General features: G+C 44.7%; 1 protein-coding gene across 1 annotated transcript; it reads left to right on the top strand.

The window, feature by feature from the left end:
• The first annotated feature begins 1246 nt into the window (after window positions 1-1246).
• Window positions 1247-15551, top strand: lurap1 (leucine rich adaptor protein 1). Its single transcript, XM_035416330.1, has 2 exons — window positions 1247-2124; window positions 10716-15551. The coding sequence occupies exons 1-2, from the start codon at window positions 1915-1917 to the stop codon at window positions 11400-11402; spliced, it is 897 nt and encodes a 298-aa protein (XP_035272221.1). The 5' UTR covers window positions 1247-1914; the 3' UTR covers window positions 11403-15551.
• The last annotated feature ends 825 nt before the right edge of the window (window positions 15552-16376 follow it).

Genomic DNA, 16376 nt, shown 5'->3' with positions numbered 1-16376 from the left:
GCACAGAATTGAGCTCAGTGTTCTCTGCGATGATTAAAAGTTTTAAGGTTCTAACATTTTTGCTCACTTCTTGTTCTTAAGGAGTCTGGGAAAGGGGTGGCACTTGCTCTGTTTTTCTAACCATTGGAAGGTTCATTTGAACAAGAAGCTTCTAAAAGTAGGTGGAGCCTGCACAATGCCAAGGATCCACTCAGCTCCTTACTGATGTTCATTCACTGCCAGCCACAGTAAAAAATAAGGAAAAGAAAAAAGCTTTTTCCCCCTTAACCTGATGTTGAGTGGGTTTGTCCAAGAAAAATGGAAATGTCACTAAATTTGGGCAGCAGATGGATTCAGTTTTAACAAGAGGAAAGACATGTCAAAACAAAAAAGGAGTTAATCCCATCTGTATATCTTTCTGTCTCTTTCAGAAATGTTATCTCTGAAAAGATCTACCCATTTTTAGAACCGACAACACTGTCTTTGGCACTCCTGAGATGTACGAGTAAATGATGTTGATGGTGATGATGATGGTGACTATTCTTCTTATTGTTGTTGTGCTTGTAAATAATAATAATAATAATAATAATAATAATAATCAAATTGTTGAATGTATGTATTAATTCATTAAGTTTTAGTTTTGTTACCAAGCAGCCAGATACCCATATCCAGGGAAACACAAGGGCAATAGCACCTTGGAGAGCCCCGCCTTAACTGGGTGCCAGCGATGCAGTGTAATTGCTACCCAATGCCACCAGACATGTTCTTCTGATCCAATGAATGTTGGAACCCTCAGTAAAATTTACCTTTGAAATTCCACATAAACTTACCATACTTTGTATGCCAGTCATTATCTCAGTGTGTGCTTTGGATATTACCTCTGGAATTATTTGTACCTCTGGAATTACTTTCAATCTGACAGAATTGTTTCCCATTAGCACAAATATTTGCTGCTATAGTAGTATGACTTTATGATAAAAGAAAACAATAGCGTTGCTTTTATTACTGCCACAACTAAGCTACAAGAGCAATCTCAATATGGTTATGTTTACAACAACATATTGATGGGATATGGGAGTACCCATGTCTGTAAAAGCCAATAATGACTGATAGCAGCTGTGGCACTATAATAAATACGGCTGAAATCTTATCAGGAGAATTTAGTATCTAGTTTTAAAAATATCGTCAACATTAAAATTTTAGTTTTCATATTATGAATATTACGGTAATTTTGTCGTATTACTATATTTACGGTGGCTAAGTTGCGCTTCGTGTTGTTTTCTGCTTCGGTAGCTTTCGGGCAGGTGGAATCTGCGTCCAGATACTTTGGTTAAAGCTCGCCTGACGCCTGGCATGAGCAATTATGTGAGGTCATTTTAGGAAGACGGGAAAAGGATATTCTATTCTACAATAATGCTATTTTCTGCGCTGGTGTATAAATATGGTTAGCCTGGAAATATTTGACATGGTGAGATGCGACAATTAGTCCCCGGCTAGCTGTCGGAACGCGATGTAACTTGTAGCTAGTCGACGCATCTCTCTGGAAAGCTGTGGACTGCTCCCAGCTCATTTAAACATTTGAATGGAAATGCAATAAATGGAGGACGTGGAGAATTCGGGGGAAAGTGGGAGAGCAAGTTCGTTTTCACGCAGTCTGGAAAATACTCATTATCCAAATTAATTTGCCGCAAGTGTGTAGGCTTTTTTCTTTCTTTTTTTTACTGCTGGCAGCCAGTGTCATAGCTAACCATTGGGATGCTTTTCTTTTTTGATGGAACAATACGACGAAGCACATTCTCGTTAATTCAATGTGTACACTATAAATGATGAATAGATTGACATTCACGCAATAAACAGGTCCTGCTGTCTTAACTGTCAACGACATCTGGTATAAATAGGCTATTAGCAATAATTAAAGGAGTGCAACTGGAAATTATGGATGAAGGTAATGTTCACGAGACCATACCAGATTTAAAAGACCTAGAGATCAAAATTGGGAGGAAAACGCCAGAGGGACTGCTTAAGTGGATGCGGGAAGATGCCTCACATCGTGGAGACAGCATTCTAAAAACACAGGAGTGTAAAGATCTGGACCTCGGGAGGAAGGGCCTCTCTGAAAAAATAAGAGACTTAAAACTGGAAATGGTAAGATCGTCCGTTTGCGCATTGTTAAGTTACTGTTATTCCCTTAATGACTGACTTTATAACGCGTTTGGTGGCAAGTGTATTGTCATATCCATCACCTTCAAACACAATGCAAAATATTAAATGATCACTCAAACATGGATTCACACAATGTGTTTACGACACTGAGTATAAAATAACATAAGACTACAAAACACGGCATCTCTATAACCTTGAGCAGAAATAATTAAAAACACTTTTTTTCCCCCTGGGAAGCTGTAACCTACCAAAGCTGATTAAGAATTAGCCTACATTTGGCTTTATACGCAGTTCATGTAAACTATTTGATTTTGGCACAACGATACACGTAATCTATAATTTAGCTTCATTTCAGTCAGCTACCCCCGGCAGGTGGTTTGGTTGCTAGGAGATACCAATATATCTGTTGCTGCGTGTTGTTTGGGGTTTGGGTGCCATGCAGGATGTACCAATGATGATTATAACGCAGTTCCACATGCACGAACTGCAGTGTGTTAACATTTTGGACATAACTGCCTTGTCCTTATACTTTATTGTAATAAGCAACATTTTGTATGTAGATCGTGTTTGGCTATTGTATGGGGGTATCTATGTGTTTCAAATGAGTATGCTTTAGGTTTTACTTTAGGTAAGCCTTAAGCTTGCTCCCTTTTACAAGTTACCACTATTCATTTCTGAGTGGACAAATAGCATTTTGCATAGTGCGTTTTACTAGTTGCTCCACAACAGTGTTTAAAGGTTCCTCAATATATTGCTGGTTGTGCATGTCAGTGGTGTATGAAAAAAAAACTCCACCAGTAGCAGCCCACTTTCACAGTGTGCAAAATGTCTTTGAACATGGGGATGGGGATAGATGCACAGACTGTAATGTGGGTTCTTATGCGGCACAGTAACAGAACTCTTTTGCCCATAAAATCCCCTTCAACATTTCAAAAAGGATTGATTTCCATTCTGTATCTACACACATTTTAAGAAGGCCCTCTAGTCACTGATGTGCTTTTAGTCGCTGATTTATTTCTCTTTAGTACAATAGAAGGCTTTTGGGTGATATTGAAGTGTGCCACACTGCACCCGCCGCCCCCCCCCCAGAGTGCTTCCTCCACTGGTGGGCAATTTTCAGTCACTGCCTCAGGAAATGTGTTGTCCTTGTAAATAACTGGCATGCTTTAGATTCAAAGCAAAAACACTCATAATATTTCATTGAGATGCCGGGCTCTATGTCACCTTGTATTCCTCAACATCCTCATGCTGCTAAATAAAAACCTTTTGTTTGCATTGTGCAAGAATTATAAATACACACAGCTGGACGGATACAGTAGGCCTACATTTCCCCCCAGAAATGTAAATGATTTGTTTTGCACTACAATAAGCTTCTATTTTTGTAATAAGCAGATGTAATGTTTCATGAACACGGTCCTACTCATCTGGTCTCTGCTCAGCAAATGATCTCTTTTTCATGATTGATGCTCTATCAGCATCCCACTGTGGTGGTAAAAATGATGACTTCTGTTGGTTAGACCTGGAGAATGCTGCACTCAAAATTCTTCTTTCTATTTTTGGCAGAGACTTCTTTTGCCTGCAGTTTTGTTTAACTCCTGTGGTCAGGATAATTATGTAACAAGCAAATAAAAATGCAGGCTAATCAATATTCACTCTGTTACTATAAACTGATGTTTCTAATGTTTGCCCTGTAGTATCTTACCATGCTACATTGTTCCGTGAGAAATTGTTGCATGAGAGATTGTCCTTTTTTTAACCTCAGTTATGAGCAGGCCATATTTTGTGAAGGCCAATTCCTTCTTAGTGATGAACTAGCAGGCTGGCTGGCTGTGTTTCATTTTCCCTTTGCTCGATGGCCTTCTCGTAGCATCCTCATTGGCCTTTGTGGCATTTCTATCCACCTCAGTGTGTAGGCGCGCTGTTGAGCCCCGCTCGGATATTCTGTTCATCCCGAGAGACGCATTTGGACAGGCATATTCAGCCCGTCCCGGAGGAAATCAGCCGCGGCGTGTCATCCTCGTGATTGAATTGGAAACATCGGCGCAAAACCTAACCGCCATAAATCAGCAGGCAGCGCCGCGCGGCGGCCCGCGTGATTTGTCAGCGGTCATCTCCATTCATCAGCCCTCAGAGTCTGAGGACGGCGCGGACGTTTGTGTGATTAACAGGCACCTTTCCGCGGAGCTACTTACGCGGTGTTGAGCCGAGCTGGTGTCTGCCCTAGGGGTGGATCTCCACGGCCTCAGACAGTGCACCATCTTCAGAACTCTCTCCCCTCACGGCCACGGCTGCTCTTCACTCGTTTCTCACTCTTTCGGTTTGCTCTCTTTGCAAAATGGTGTGCAAAGCTCATCCCCGAGCATTGTCCTGATGCGTGTGGCATTGTTATACACCCCATAAGAATGGCTAGGGCCAAACTTTGTGCTTATGACCCTGACCTGAGAGCAGACTGCTGCAATTAGATCCGAGTACACGTTACATGAAGAGTACAGTAAGAGCATGTTTATGGTTTGACTATTTTTAAAGTCCCTACACTATCATTGGACTTCTTAAGCACAGCTGAAAAAAACAGGGAAACTGTCACATCTTTTGAATCGGAGAGCAACCTTAAATAGACAGTACAGTGTTAATGTTTGCATCCACAAGATCTGTTTGAGCCACATTTGCAGAATATGCATATTTTAAGAAAGTTCACCTGGGTCTGGGCAAATAAACAGACTGACTTCTGGAGGATTGTTTTCTCTCTCCTCTGAATTGAATGATATTCATTCCATTTCATAATCTAGTGCTGTTGACAGAGTGTAGCGATATGATACGTTCTCACAAGAAACATGCTCCCACAAAGTGTGCGCATTCTTTTTCAAATGCATCAGTCAAATCATGGACCATGAAAGGCTGCTGTCAGTTGCTCTGTGCTAGGATGAAGTTATTACCCCGTGCCTTGTCATTGCGTTCCGGCTTCAGTCACAGTCATAAGGATCTGTGTGTGAGAAAGTTTCTGTGAGGCCAAGATATAGGCCTAATCTGCTTGGGTACCTGAGGGTCTAACTGTGACTAGACGATGATCCAATGTGTAAATACAGTCGGACACTGGATCTGTTGCTCATATATTATGCAACTATTGCTTTATATTGAAGTAGAACCAGACTGTGTACTATTAGTTCCAGAAACATACCAAAAAAAGGTACAATTGGTATATTTAAAGTGAGAGTTTCTATGGGTTTATAATGTGGTTGTAAGTCTTTGCAGACATACTTTACTCACTGCCAGCACTTGGGTGTCTAGTCTACACTGACACAGACATCATATTCAGAGTTAACTTCCATATGGTGCAGTGAGGCTAAAGGCACAGGTTAGATTTACTGTCAGCATTTGCTACATTTTTAATAGGGCTCCCTCTGGTCACCTCTGCAAACTCAGTTTTCAGTCGTTTATGATTGTGTCAGCTTCCTCCTTCATTGACCAGTCCGTCTTTACATCTCATTTAGAGCGGCACCGATCGGCGCCGTGTGTCACCCAGCGCCTGATGCTCTCGCCCCTCTCGCAGTCACACGGGCTGCGCAGATGGAGCAGGGATGGGGGTGTGAGTCAGCCTCGCTCCCCTCTGCGGAAGGCGAAGGACGGTGCCAGCGCCTGTGTCTCCTCCTGCGGAACGCACAGCCTGCACAGTACTCTGCGCAGGATGCAGCTACGCTGTGCTGCGCTGCTTGTCAGGATATCTGCTTCCTCCCGTTCATAGCTCCCTGTAGAAAGAGCAGCGATGCTAGCTGCTGATGCATTAAGAACACCTGGCAGACCTATTCATCATGGAAAACTGCACAAGAAAAAAGATAGTAAAGCTAGATTTTCTTTTTCTCTGCCAAAGGCCAGATTTCATTCTGTTGCACTGCTTCTGTTCAGCTTCATTTTTTGGACTAAGTGCTCCTAGCCTTTCTCACAGGTCTGACACTACTATTTCCTTTAAGATATAATCAAATTTATGGCAGATTCATTGGCACATCATGAGACACACAACCAGAATGGGTAAGCTGGATTCCAGTTAGGTTTCTATTGAAAGTCATCCTTAGCCCAGTGACAAACTAACCCTGTCTTAATTGTCAGACCAGATCAAACTGCGAACAGGCGTTATTTCTATCCTCACAACAATAAAATGTATTTGTTTTCTTGTCCAATTTTTGAGAGTGTTAGTGTCATTTACCTCATAAAATACAGAAAGTGTAAATGACACTGTTTTATGGAACAAATAGGTGTACATGTTTTATTTTACAGTTTTTTTTCCTCACTGAAGAATGAACAATGTTTGGTTAGCAAATAGGATCTGCCATAAATCACAGGGTGAAATGCCTTATCCTCTAGTGTAAGGGGAATGGAATGAACTATGTTGATCTAGTTCATTAGGTGAAGTGGCATCTGTCAAAGATTTGATGCCAGCATGTCCCTTACTGTCTCTTCAGTGGCAGATTGGTGCATCTCCTTAAATTGCTTTCACACTGCCTTGCTGACTTGCTTGTTCTCAATGTTCTCAAAATGTTCAGAACACTTTTGGAGAGGTTTTTCACACAATGTAGGCTGTAGAAAATGACTTGGATGTATAATTGAAAGTGAAGTTGCGATGAATTATTTGAACCTGTCAGGGTAGTTTCAGCTTATTCACTGCAGCTACATTTTGTGTTCCAGTAAGACACCTTTAAGACTATTGTTAGTGGTGAATCCATAATTGCACACCAGCTGTACAAATTTAAATGTGAAACACGACTGGAGAAATGTAACATTTAAAAAATAGAAATGTCAATGTGAGAAAAATGTGACATTCTAATCTAGTGCATGCCTTTAACTACTTTGATGTTGCAGTGATTTTTTTGTAGAGGAAACCAAATGCATTGATGTAGTCAATGTTGTTTTATATGCGCTATAATCCTTTGTAGTTTTATCCTTTAGGTGCCAAATTCCCAGCTGTCCCAATTTATTACTTAATATTTTATCCATGTTGTTTCACATCTATGGTTCTGGACGCCCTCTCTCCCTTTTATATGGGTGCAATTGAGCCAATAGCTGAATACTATGCAAGTTTTCAATGAGTCTCAGAGCCTGTTTTGATTATTATTTACTAAAACATTAATACTTCAAGTTGAAGAACTGTTAATATTGAGAGTAGACAGTTGCACATACACAATTAAGGCAATGTAAAATCAACTAGAGTACTGTAGTTTTGCTTCTGTTTTATGCCTTTTTTCCTATGGTGCTGTAACAGAAAAATTCATCGGAAAGCCTATTAGAGTGTATCTCCTTCACAGTGCGGTGGTGATTAAGAGAGCGTGCTCGTTAATGTAGAATGGAGACCATGACAACAGGGTGATGAATTGGTAGTGAATAGTGGGAGAGTGTTTCACTAATGGTTTAGTCAGCAGCCTTGCTGCCTGGTGGCCTTTTCTTTCCAGCTGACTGAGACAAAATAGGGCTTGACTTGGTCGCTTTCAGTGGAAACCTCCTTGGGAAAAAAATATTGGCATTAGAAGGGGTGTTGGTGAGATAGGGGTGGAGCTATCCCCTGCTCTCTGGACCAAACGTATGTGATGCCCAAGTTTGGTAATACTGATACTGTGCTATTTGAGATTTTTGAAATGAGGCAGATTAAATTGATGAGACCCTCAAATCCTGGTTCACTGTGGTTATTAAAGATCCCATGGTACTTACCATTCAGTAAATCAGTCTTAGTCTCGCTACATCTATCATGAGTGTTCCAACACCAAATGTCCTCTGTGCATCACTCTGATTTGTGCTACATGTTGGTGTCGTATGGACAGTGCTCCCCCCTCATTTTAGAGCTCATGTCGATCTGTGAAAGGTGGAATATAAGATTAAGTGTCTTCCTGAGTCGTGATATGTTTTTGGGTTGACAAAAAAGGAACGCTTACTTAATCCTCTAATGACAGAATTTGGTAGCCACTGGGTGATCTCTTATTCAAGAGAAGATGGAAACCAGCTCACATAGCACAAGGCTATGATTGTGAAGCCATCGGAAGCTGCTTGTGCATTAGAAACTACTGTGTCAGCCACTGCTGCGTGCTTACTGTGCAGTTGAGATACGGTTCATGCCGCTAAAGGGAAAAGGAGCTGTGGTAACGCGCAGGGATTAGCCGACAGACGCCTGGGCTGGCTCGGCGGCGGTGGCTGTGGTTGGAAACGGGCTCTCTCAAGGCTGTGAACAGAGGCGCTCCCCCCCCCCCCCCCCCCCTCTCCGGGATGCTGAGTGGCTCATTCCCCAGTCCGCTCCCGGCTTCCTCCATCGCGCCACCCCGCCTGCCCGCGGACTCCCACGCTGAGAGGGGCACGGCTGGGGGCGCCTCCGTCAGCAGGGAGCTCGGCTCGGAGCCCCCGGGAAGGTTTCCTGGCCCTTGCTCGTTAATCTCGCGGCTCACGAGCGCCCTGCCCCGCGAAAAAAAAAGCCCTGACGTCTGCGCTCCCGGATGCCAGCGCTTTTATTATTATTACGGCGCGCGCAAGTAACGCTCTCTTTTTGTTCTTCACCCGCTAATTTAAGGGTTAGGCATCAGCAGAAATCCGTCGGCGGCTCGGAGAGACGCAGCTCCCGGGCTGGTGTAGCAGGCCGTCCGTGTGTCCTGCGCAGTCTCCCATCTGTCTGTCCGAACTCTCGGCCTCCATCTGGGATCCCTGTTCCGTTAAGTGATTTTCTGAGGTGACAGTGTGAATCAGAGAGAGAAATCTTACAGAGTCATGAATGTCAAAGTCTCTATTGGCCACCTCTTGTTTTATGGCCTTGCTGTAGAAGGGTTCACTGAAGGGATGGTCTCCCTGTGTCTGATTGTTGTGTTTATATGACGGTAACCCACATCCCAGCTCATTTAGCTAACGCCGCTCTTTATTGTCTACGTGATTGTTTATGACCAGCCGAGTACAAAAGTGCTGTTGACGAATTCGCTATACATCTACTCTGAATTTATGGAGCCTTCATTTAATTAGCTTTGTCAGAGTTTAGGTGGCATAATCATTCACCTCCTTTGACAAGCCTCACCACACTGTATGAACAATATCATCTATGCTATGAGCCGCCATGTGTTAAATAATAGTCTGTCAAATCAACAATGTACTTAATTTATCCACAATTTTTCTGTTAGTGGCTAAAAGGTAACAATATTAAAGTGTCAGTGCCTCATTTACTATATGTGGGTATTTATTGTTTTTGACATGCTGAAATCTGCTGTGGATTAAGGTCACTGTTCTGGAAAACTGCACCACTAACACTTCCTTCTTGAAGGAAAATATGTTTTAGACATAGACATTTTCAAGCAAATACCCTTTGGGTGGGGGGGGAGGGGGGCCTTGAGGACTGGGGATTTTAATTAAAATATAAATCCACATTGTAGTTCCTTATCTGTTTTCATTTTGAAAATTTATTTCAAACATTTCCTCATTATATCACTTCTCTGGCACTGATACCATTACAGACGCAGAGTAGGAGGTCATAAACAACAGATGTGGACGTTGGGTCCAGAAACACTCCCAAATAGCTGTATGTACAGTAGCAGATGTACTGCTCAGGGTGTGACGTGGAAGCAGCTGCACAACAAAACTCATGACACATTAAATGAGCAAATTCATTGAACAGTATCATATTTAGAACGGTCTAGAAATATATTGTGACAGAATAAAGAGACGTCCGGAGCATTATGTGTTGGGTGATGGTGATGGAGGAAGTGAGGGTTGGGGGGTGGGCTGAATGATCGATGGTACCCTGGGGAGGGGGGTTGGGATATTGAGTGACCTGCAGGGTGAGGGGAAGGCAGAGATGGGGTGGGAGGGGGTGGGCGTATTGGGGGCTGTGGAGGCAGCGTGCCCTGCGCTCTGCGTGTAGGTGTACCACCGGACAGGCTGGCACAGCGCTCCGCTCTGTGGGCACGGGCTGGCACATCTCTGTGATCCAGCCGCTGCTTCAAAGCTTCACGGGTTCACCTGGCAGCCTTCCTGCTGCCACGCTGGGAAATGCCCAGAATGCACGGCGTTTTCGGCACGGCTGCTCAGAGGTGCTGCCTGGCAGGAGGAGGATTGGCGCTGACTGAGGAGCCATAATTCTCTGAGCAATTATTGCATCTTTTAGCCTCTCCTCCACGGCAATTTCCTGTCTCGAATTATGTGTTTTTCTTACGCAACCGCCGGTTTTATTTCTTTTTGCTTATCTAGCTTCGTCCGCTCCCTCAGACACTGAGACAGCGCCGGTAGGAGTTATATCCTTTTGTTTTCATTCATTATTTAGGGCTTTGCCATGGGAATAAACACTTCTTTACCCATGACATGAGTTCTGGTGACAAATTAATCTAACTGCTGTCTGTCCATTTTCCTCCCCTCCCCCGTCTGTTCCTCTCAACTCCTCCGCTCTCTGGTTCTTCATCCCTCCCCCCTCACTCCCACACCTTCTCTGTCTTCCTGTTTCTACCCCCCTCCATTTTCTCTCTCTCTCTCTCTCTCTCTCTCTCTCTCTCTCTCTCTAAATCCCTGTTTACCATGTTCCTTTGTCTGGGTCTCTCCTCCCCCACCCCCACCCGGCCGCCCCCCAGGCACACCTGCGCTCCGTGGACGTGCGGATCCTGCAGCAGCTGCTGGCGGTGCACGAGGGCATCGAGGCCGTCAAGTGGCTCCTGGAGGAGCGCAGCACCCTGACCAGCCACTGCAGCAGCCTGACCAGCAGCCAGTACAGCCTGGGCGAGGGGCCCGACACCTCCCTGCGGGGCAGCTGGAGCAGCCTGCACGACCCCAACGACAAGCTGGACAACATCTCGGTGGGCAGCTACCTGGACACGCTGGCCGACGACCTGGACGAGTACTGCCCCTCCAGCTCCGAGTCGGTCCTCTGCTCCACCCTCCTGGGGACGGAGGCCCCCCCGCCGGGCTCCCCCCCGGTCAGGGCCGAGAAGCCGAAAGAGGAGCCGCCGGTGTGGGCCAAGCCGGTCTCGGAGGGCCCCAAAGCTCCGGAGGCTGGGAGAGCCACGGCCTCCGGTGGCGGCCAGGCGCAGCCGGGCAGGAGCAACGGTCTCCCCGATGCGGGGTGCAGGCAGGCGGGCGGCCCGGAGTCGGCCCGGGCCTGCCTCGCCGAGAAGCTGGCCAAGAGCCAGAGCCCCAAACTCAAACCCTACAAGAACGGCAAGGTGGACCTGGAGGGGTGCAAGCTGAACAGCAAGATGCACCTGGAGTACGACGCCCACTGGCGCTGGGTGCAGTCGCAGGACGACGTGACGTTTTTGTGAGACGCGAAGTGCCAGCGGTTGAAATCCCCTCCTGCTCCGGGCTTTGTCATCCCTGCGGTGTTTCTGTTAGGAGGCCTTTAGAGTGTGGCCCTGCAGTGAAAGCTCTGCTGAGGTACAGGGGGAGCTGCTGGCTGGCTGAAGTTGCCAGTGTAACCCACGGTTTAATCGAGTGTTGCATTGTGCGGTGCTCCTCAGGTGTGTTTCGTTTCCAGCCTCACAGGATGATCAGTGGTGAGTCCAGTCCTTAGCTCCATAGTTACTGTTGCCAGACCTGGGTCAAATACGTATTTGTTTTGGATTCAAATACTTTTTCTGTGCTCTGTTGATCTTGCCTGGTGTAACTGAGCCTGCCAATATGACCAGAAGGTGGGGTTTGCACTTTTTGCAATATTGCAGTATTTAATTGGTTCCAGTACACCAGACAAGATCAATAAAGTGGTGAAAAGTATTTGAATAAAAAAACAAATACGTATTTGACCCAGGTCTGACTGTTGCATAGTCTGTTTCAGTAAAACCCCCTCCACGCTCAGCAGTTGAAGGTGGTGAGTTCAGAACAGGCACTTCACAGCCAGCGTCCTCCATCAGTGTGAAGGTTGGCAGCACTGCTTTTGTTTAAAGAAAAAAAAAAGGACTTCGTTTGTTGGCACAAATTTTACTTTGGTCGCAGTTATATTAAATGGTTTGCCGAACTGCTGTGCGTTAATCTCCGAACAGACAGAGTCAGTCCATGTTTCGGGAACAGCGCTAATGCAATACCATAATCCATTTCTAATTGGTTTGTACGCGTACTTATTGTGAGTTGGCCAAAATATCAATTTAATATCTACTTTGGGTCTATTGCAGTAGCTGTGGTCGATAATGCCTTGTTGCTGCCATTACAAGTGTACTTAAGCACACCTGTGTAATCATAGATGTATGTATAATGGCATTCAGATATAACATCAATTGCATTACACTTTTGCTGTAAATCAGGTGTGTCATTGGTTGTTATTATAGGTAAAATTTGAACAGGACTGTCTATTGTTGCTTTTGGTATCTGTGTTTCTTTCAGCATAGTAGTGATCAATATAACCAAATTAAATATTCTATAACTTAATTCAAGCTAACTGCACTGTTGTACATGCTATTAGATTGCCCGTTTATGATTCAGCCGACATTATTTAACTTGTAGTTTGTGTTCTTGCATCCAGTCTGCAGCAATAAGCCTTGTCGGGGGTTACCTGTATGGCTGGGTGAATGTGTAACACATTGAAGGCTGTATCAGTTTTAGTCATTAGCTAAATTAGCTTCTGTCAGTCATCTTCACTCATTGGGGAGTCACAGAAAGTGACTGTAACAGAAGAATGTCCGGTGCTTCACGAGCCACTGGAAACCCTGCTGGAGCAGCTGACATTCCGCCACGGTTAAAAGCCAGAGATCATGACCACGCGTGCTTAGAGTTTCCATGACTGCTAGATTCGTGCTGCGATGTCGGAGTTAACTAGGTGGGAAATGGCGTGAAAGAGCAGCAGTGAGTGGAGCAGGAGACAGGGCTCCCTGGGAGTTGAGCCATTGTAAAAAGGGCCTTTCCCTCCTGCCACTGGGCACAGCTCTCCTCCACCTAAATCACTCCCATAGCTACTGTAGCTAGTCGTTCTCTCAGGCAAGATGAGATGCATGTGTAATCAGTTTCTGATGTCTAACTGAGGCTGTTGATGCAGACTCTTCACAGAAGTGCAAAGTGGACTGAGTTTTGGTTTATGGGAGTGGACCTTTGCTTAAAGTATGGCCCAGCCTCTCATGTTCTTCACAGTTTAAAATGTTGACAATCGTTCTTCTTTCTCTAATCCTCCCTCTCGCATGGCAGCTGTCCTTCACCTCTCAGCGGTCTGAGCGGTGCTGAGTTTTTAACGTTCCGAATTGAAGGCCCTCGCCCTCAGAACACCGCCACCCCCTCTCCTCCATCTTCCTGCTGCACTTAGGCTTTCAAAGGAATGGCCTGCTTCCAGTAGCTCTGTGACTAGCTGGAAGGGCTGCGCCAGCAGGCATCAGGACCCAGTCATGCACGAGTGTACAATAAGGACTGTCATGCGAAAACGCTGACCTTGGACCAGTTCTAAGGACGGGAGGGGTCTGAGCCAAATTCTGTTTCCAAAATGTGTAGAGCCTTAGAGACACAGTTCTATTAACCCTTTGTTTTTAACCACTGTTTTTATTGCTTGTTTTTTTTAAGAGGGGTTTTTAGTAATTCTAATGGCAAAATGGTAATGTTCAGCTTCGGTTGGGTATGTGTTCCCTATTGTATACCCCCGGTGTTAAATATTCCAGATTGTTTACTTATGCAGATGTCCTGGCAGTGATGAAAGATCCAAAGAGTTTTCTGTGGTTGTTTGTGATATTAATCAGCTCCCCATCTGGAAGAATCATCATTTTTATACAGACTTCGATCTAAAGAGCCATTTGTCAGATATTAATTTAAATTATATGTTTGTAATGCAATTCAAAATGTATTTCTGAATATATTTGATATATATGCACACATGTATATTAGAATATACACTACATGGCCAGAAGTATGTGGACACCTGAACATCGCATCCATATGTGCTAGTTGAACATCTCATTCCAAAACCATGGGCATTAATAGGGTGTTCCCCCCTTTGCTTCTGTAACACCTCCACACTTCTCGGAAGGCTTTCCATTAGATTTTGGAAAATGGCTGCAGGGATTTGCTTCCATTCAGCCTCAAGAGCATTTGTGTCGGGCGCTGATGTTGGGCCATAAGCCCTGGCTCGCAGTCGGTGTTCCATTTCGATGGGGTTGAGGTCAGAGCTCTGTGCAGGCCAGTCAGTTTCTTCCACACCAAAGTCGCTGAACCATTTCTTTATGGACCTGCTCTAGCATTAAGATTTCCCTTCACTGGAACAAAGGGGCCTAACCCAAATCATAAAAAAGCAGTCCCAGACCATTATTCCTCCTCCACCAAACTTTACAGTTGGCACTATGCATTTGCGCGGGAAGCATTCTCCTGGCATTTGCCAAACCCAGATTTGTCTAATTAGAAGCGGTGTCCACCTACTTTTGGCCATGTAGTGTATTGTGAGTAAATCCATTGTTACTGTTTATCAATTAGGCTGTTTTGTTCCATGTCTTGGAATGTGTATTCAGTTACTATAAATAATCAGTTTTTGGTCAGTTTCTTCTCCTGTGGGAATTTTTAATCTCATTTCCAGAACTTACCTTGTGATATTTTGCTTTGCACCAGTTTGCCAGCCAATGCAGAATAACGTCCGCTCGTTTATTCTGCACCATAGTATGAGTGTCTAGGCTCAGTCGTTATACCTGTCGTGCTGCAGTGATGGTAAAGTTGCTATATGAAGAACAATGTACTAATGTTGTACTGTATATCAGTATCCCTGACTCCACGCCATGGTTTACATCCCACTCAACTGTCATCGAGTATCTGGGAACTTTCTCAGATCTGGAAGCCAGCGGCGCACTGCAATAAGGAGTTAAGGCACGGAAAGAGGCTTTGAGCAGCTTGCGGTTGCAGCTTGTGGGACAGTGTTTGATTGGCTGAAAGAGCTCGGCTAATTAAGTTTCCACAGTGCTGGGTGTGGAATGGTCCATGGAGCCTCCACTTCCAACGCTCCCTGTGCCTCTGAATAATCCCAGTATTGACTTGCGTGTGAAGCACCTGATCTTCGCTGAAAGAAAGGAGCTGTTTAGCTCAGATTTTCCCTTTCTTGTATTTTCCTGTGTGTGCGTGTATGCGTGTGCGTGTGCGTGTGTGCGTGTGCGTGTGCGCTTGCACATGCATGTGTGTACGTGTGAGTGTGTGTGTTTTCTTAATGCCCGGAAAGACGTGGGGGGGATGGTGCCAGGTATTTGTCCACCTTACTGCACCGGAGCAGAAGAAAAGCCATTGAGACAAACTGCGATGCACTGGATCCTGCTGCCAATTTGATTTAGATTTTGGTCGTGCTTGAATCATAGGGTTTATTTTTTAGTAGAATGTCTCTGTTCACGGAGCAGTATTTTGGTGACCAAGCTTTTGTTCTCTTTTGTAAAATGTATGAAAGTATGAAATATGCATTATTGTTCTGGATGTTACACAGTATGCAACTGTACAATGCTTATACACATTAAAATATCCTATATGGTAAACCTCTCTTAAAAATATCTTTGAAAATGTATATTGAGTGCGCATGAATATATTTTTGGGAGTCTTAATGTGAAGAAATATGGTCATTAATCAGATCCTCAATGAAACAGCCAAAAACCATTGTTTTGGCTGGGAATTTTAGCTGACTGTGTTCCAGGCTCTCCAGGGCTTTTAGTCCATCCACTCAATTGGCATCAACTCAAATATTTGAATGGAGAAAAGGAAACGGGGCAAAGACACATTGTAATTCCCGTACCCATAAGCCATGGTGTATCCGCTGGTGTTGTGCTATTGGCGAGCAGCTTGGGTTTGCTCATATCTCTGCTCAACCATTCACCCCCAGACTCAGCTCAGTGACTCACAAAACCCGAATCAACTGTCATTTCAAATCCGAGCTATTGATCTAAAGACCCTGGTTGGAGTTCTCTGCCAGGTCTCTGCTCTTGCATCTTCATTATAATTAGAGCTCTGGGATAAAGCTTTAGGAGAGAGCTGTTGCCTGGCGCTACACTGGAATGTATAAGAAGTTCCTATGGGAAGTGGGCTAATATTCCAGTGTAACTGAGCCTGCCCACCAGACACACTGGAGTTGTGTTAAAGAGACCTCTCAGCAGCTGACTCAAATGTCTCACTCTCATTGGACGCTGTTGATATTAACATCTCCCAATGTCTTTGTTCTGCAGGTTGGCCCTCCGGACTAACTGTCCTTTGATAAAGCAATTTTTTTTTCAGAGTATTGAGTCTGGAGAGGGATATTTGTTCCTGTTTATGTGATTGGGTTAAGCCACAGTGGGTGTGTTGAGCACGGAGGGGTGGGATAAGAACAAGGG

This window comes from Anguilla anguilla, chromosome 4, assembly GCF_013347855.1.
Source record: "Anguilla anguilla isolate fAngAng1 chromosome 4, fAngAng1.pri, whole genome shotgun sequence".
NCBI classification, from domain to species: Eukaryota; Metazoa; Chordata; class Actinopteri; order Anguilliformes; family Anguillidae; genus Anguilla; species Anguilla anguilla.
Note: the sequence above shows the minus strand (reverse complement) of the source record. Positions and strands in the feature narration are given on the sequence as shown.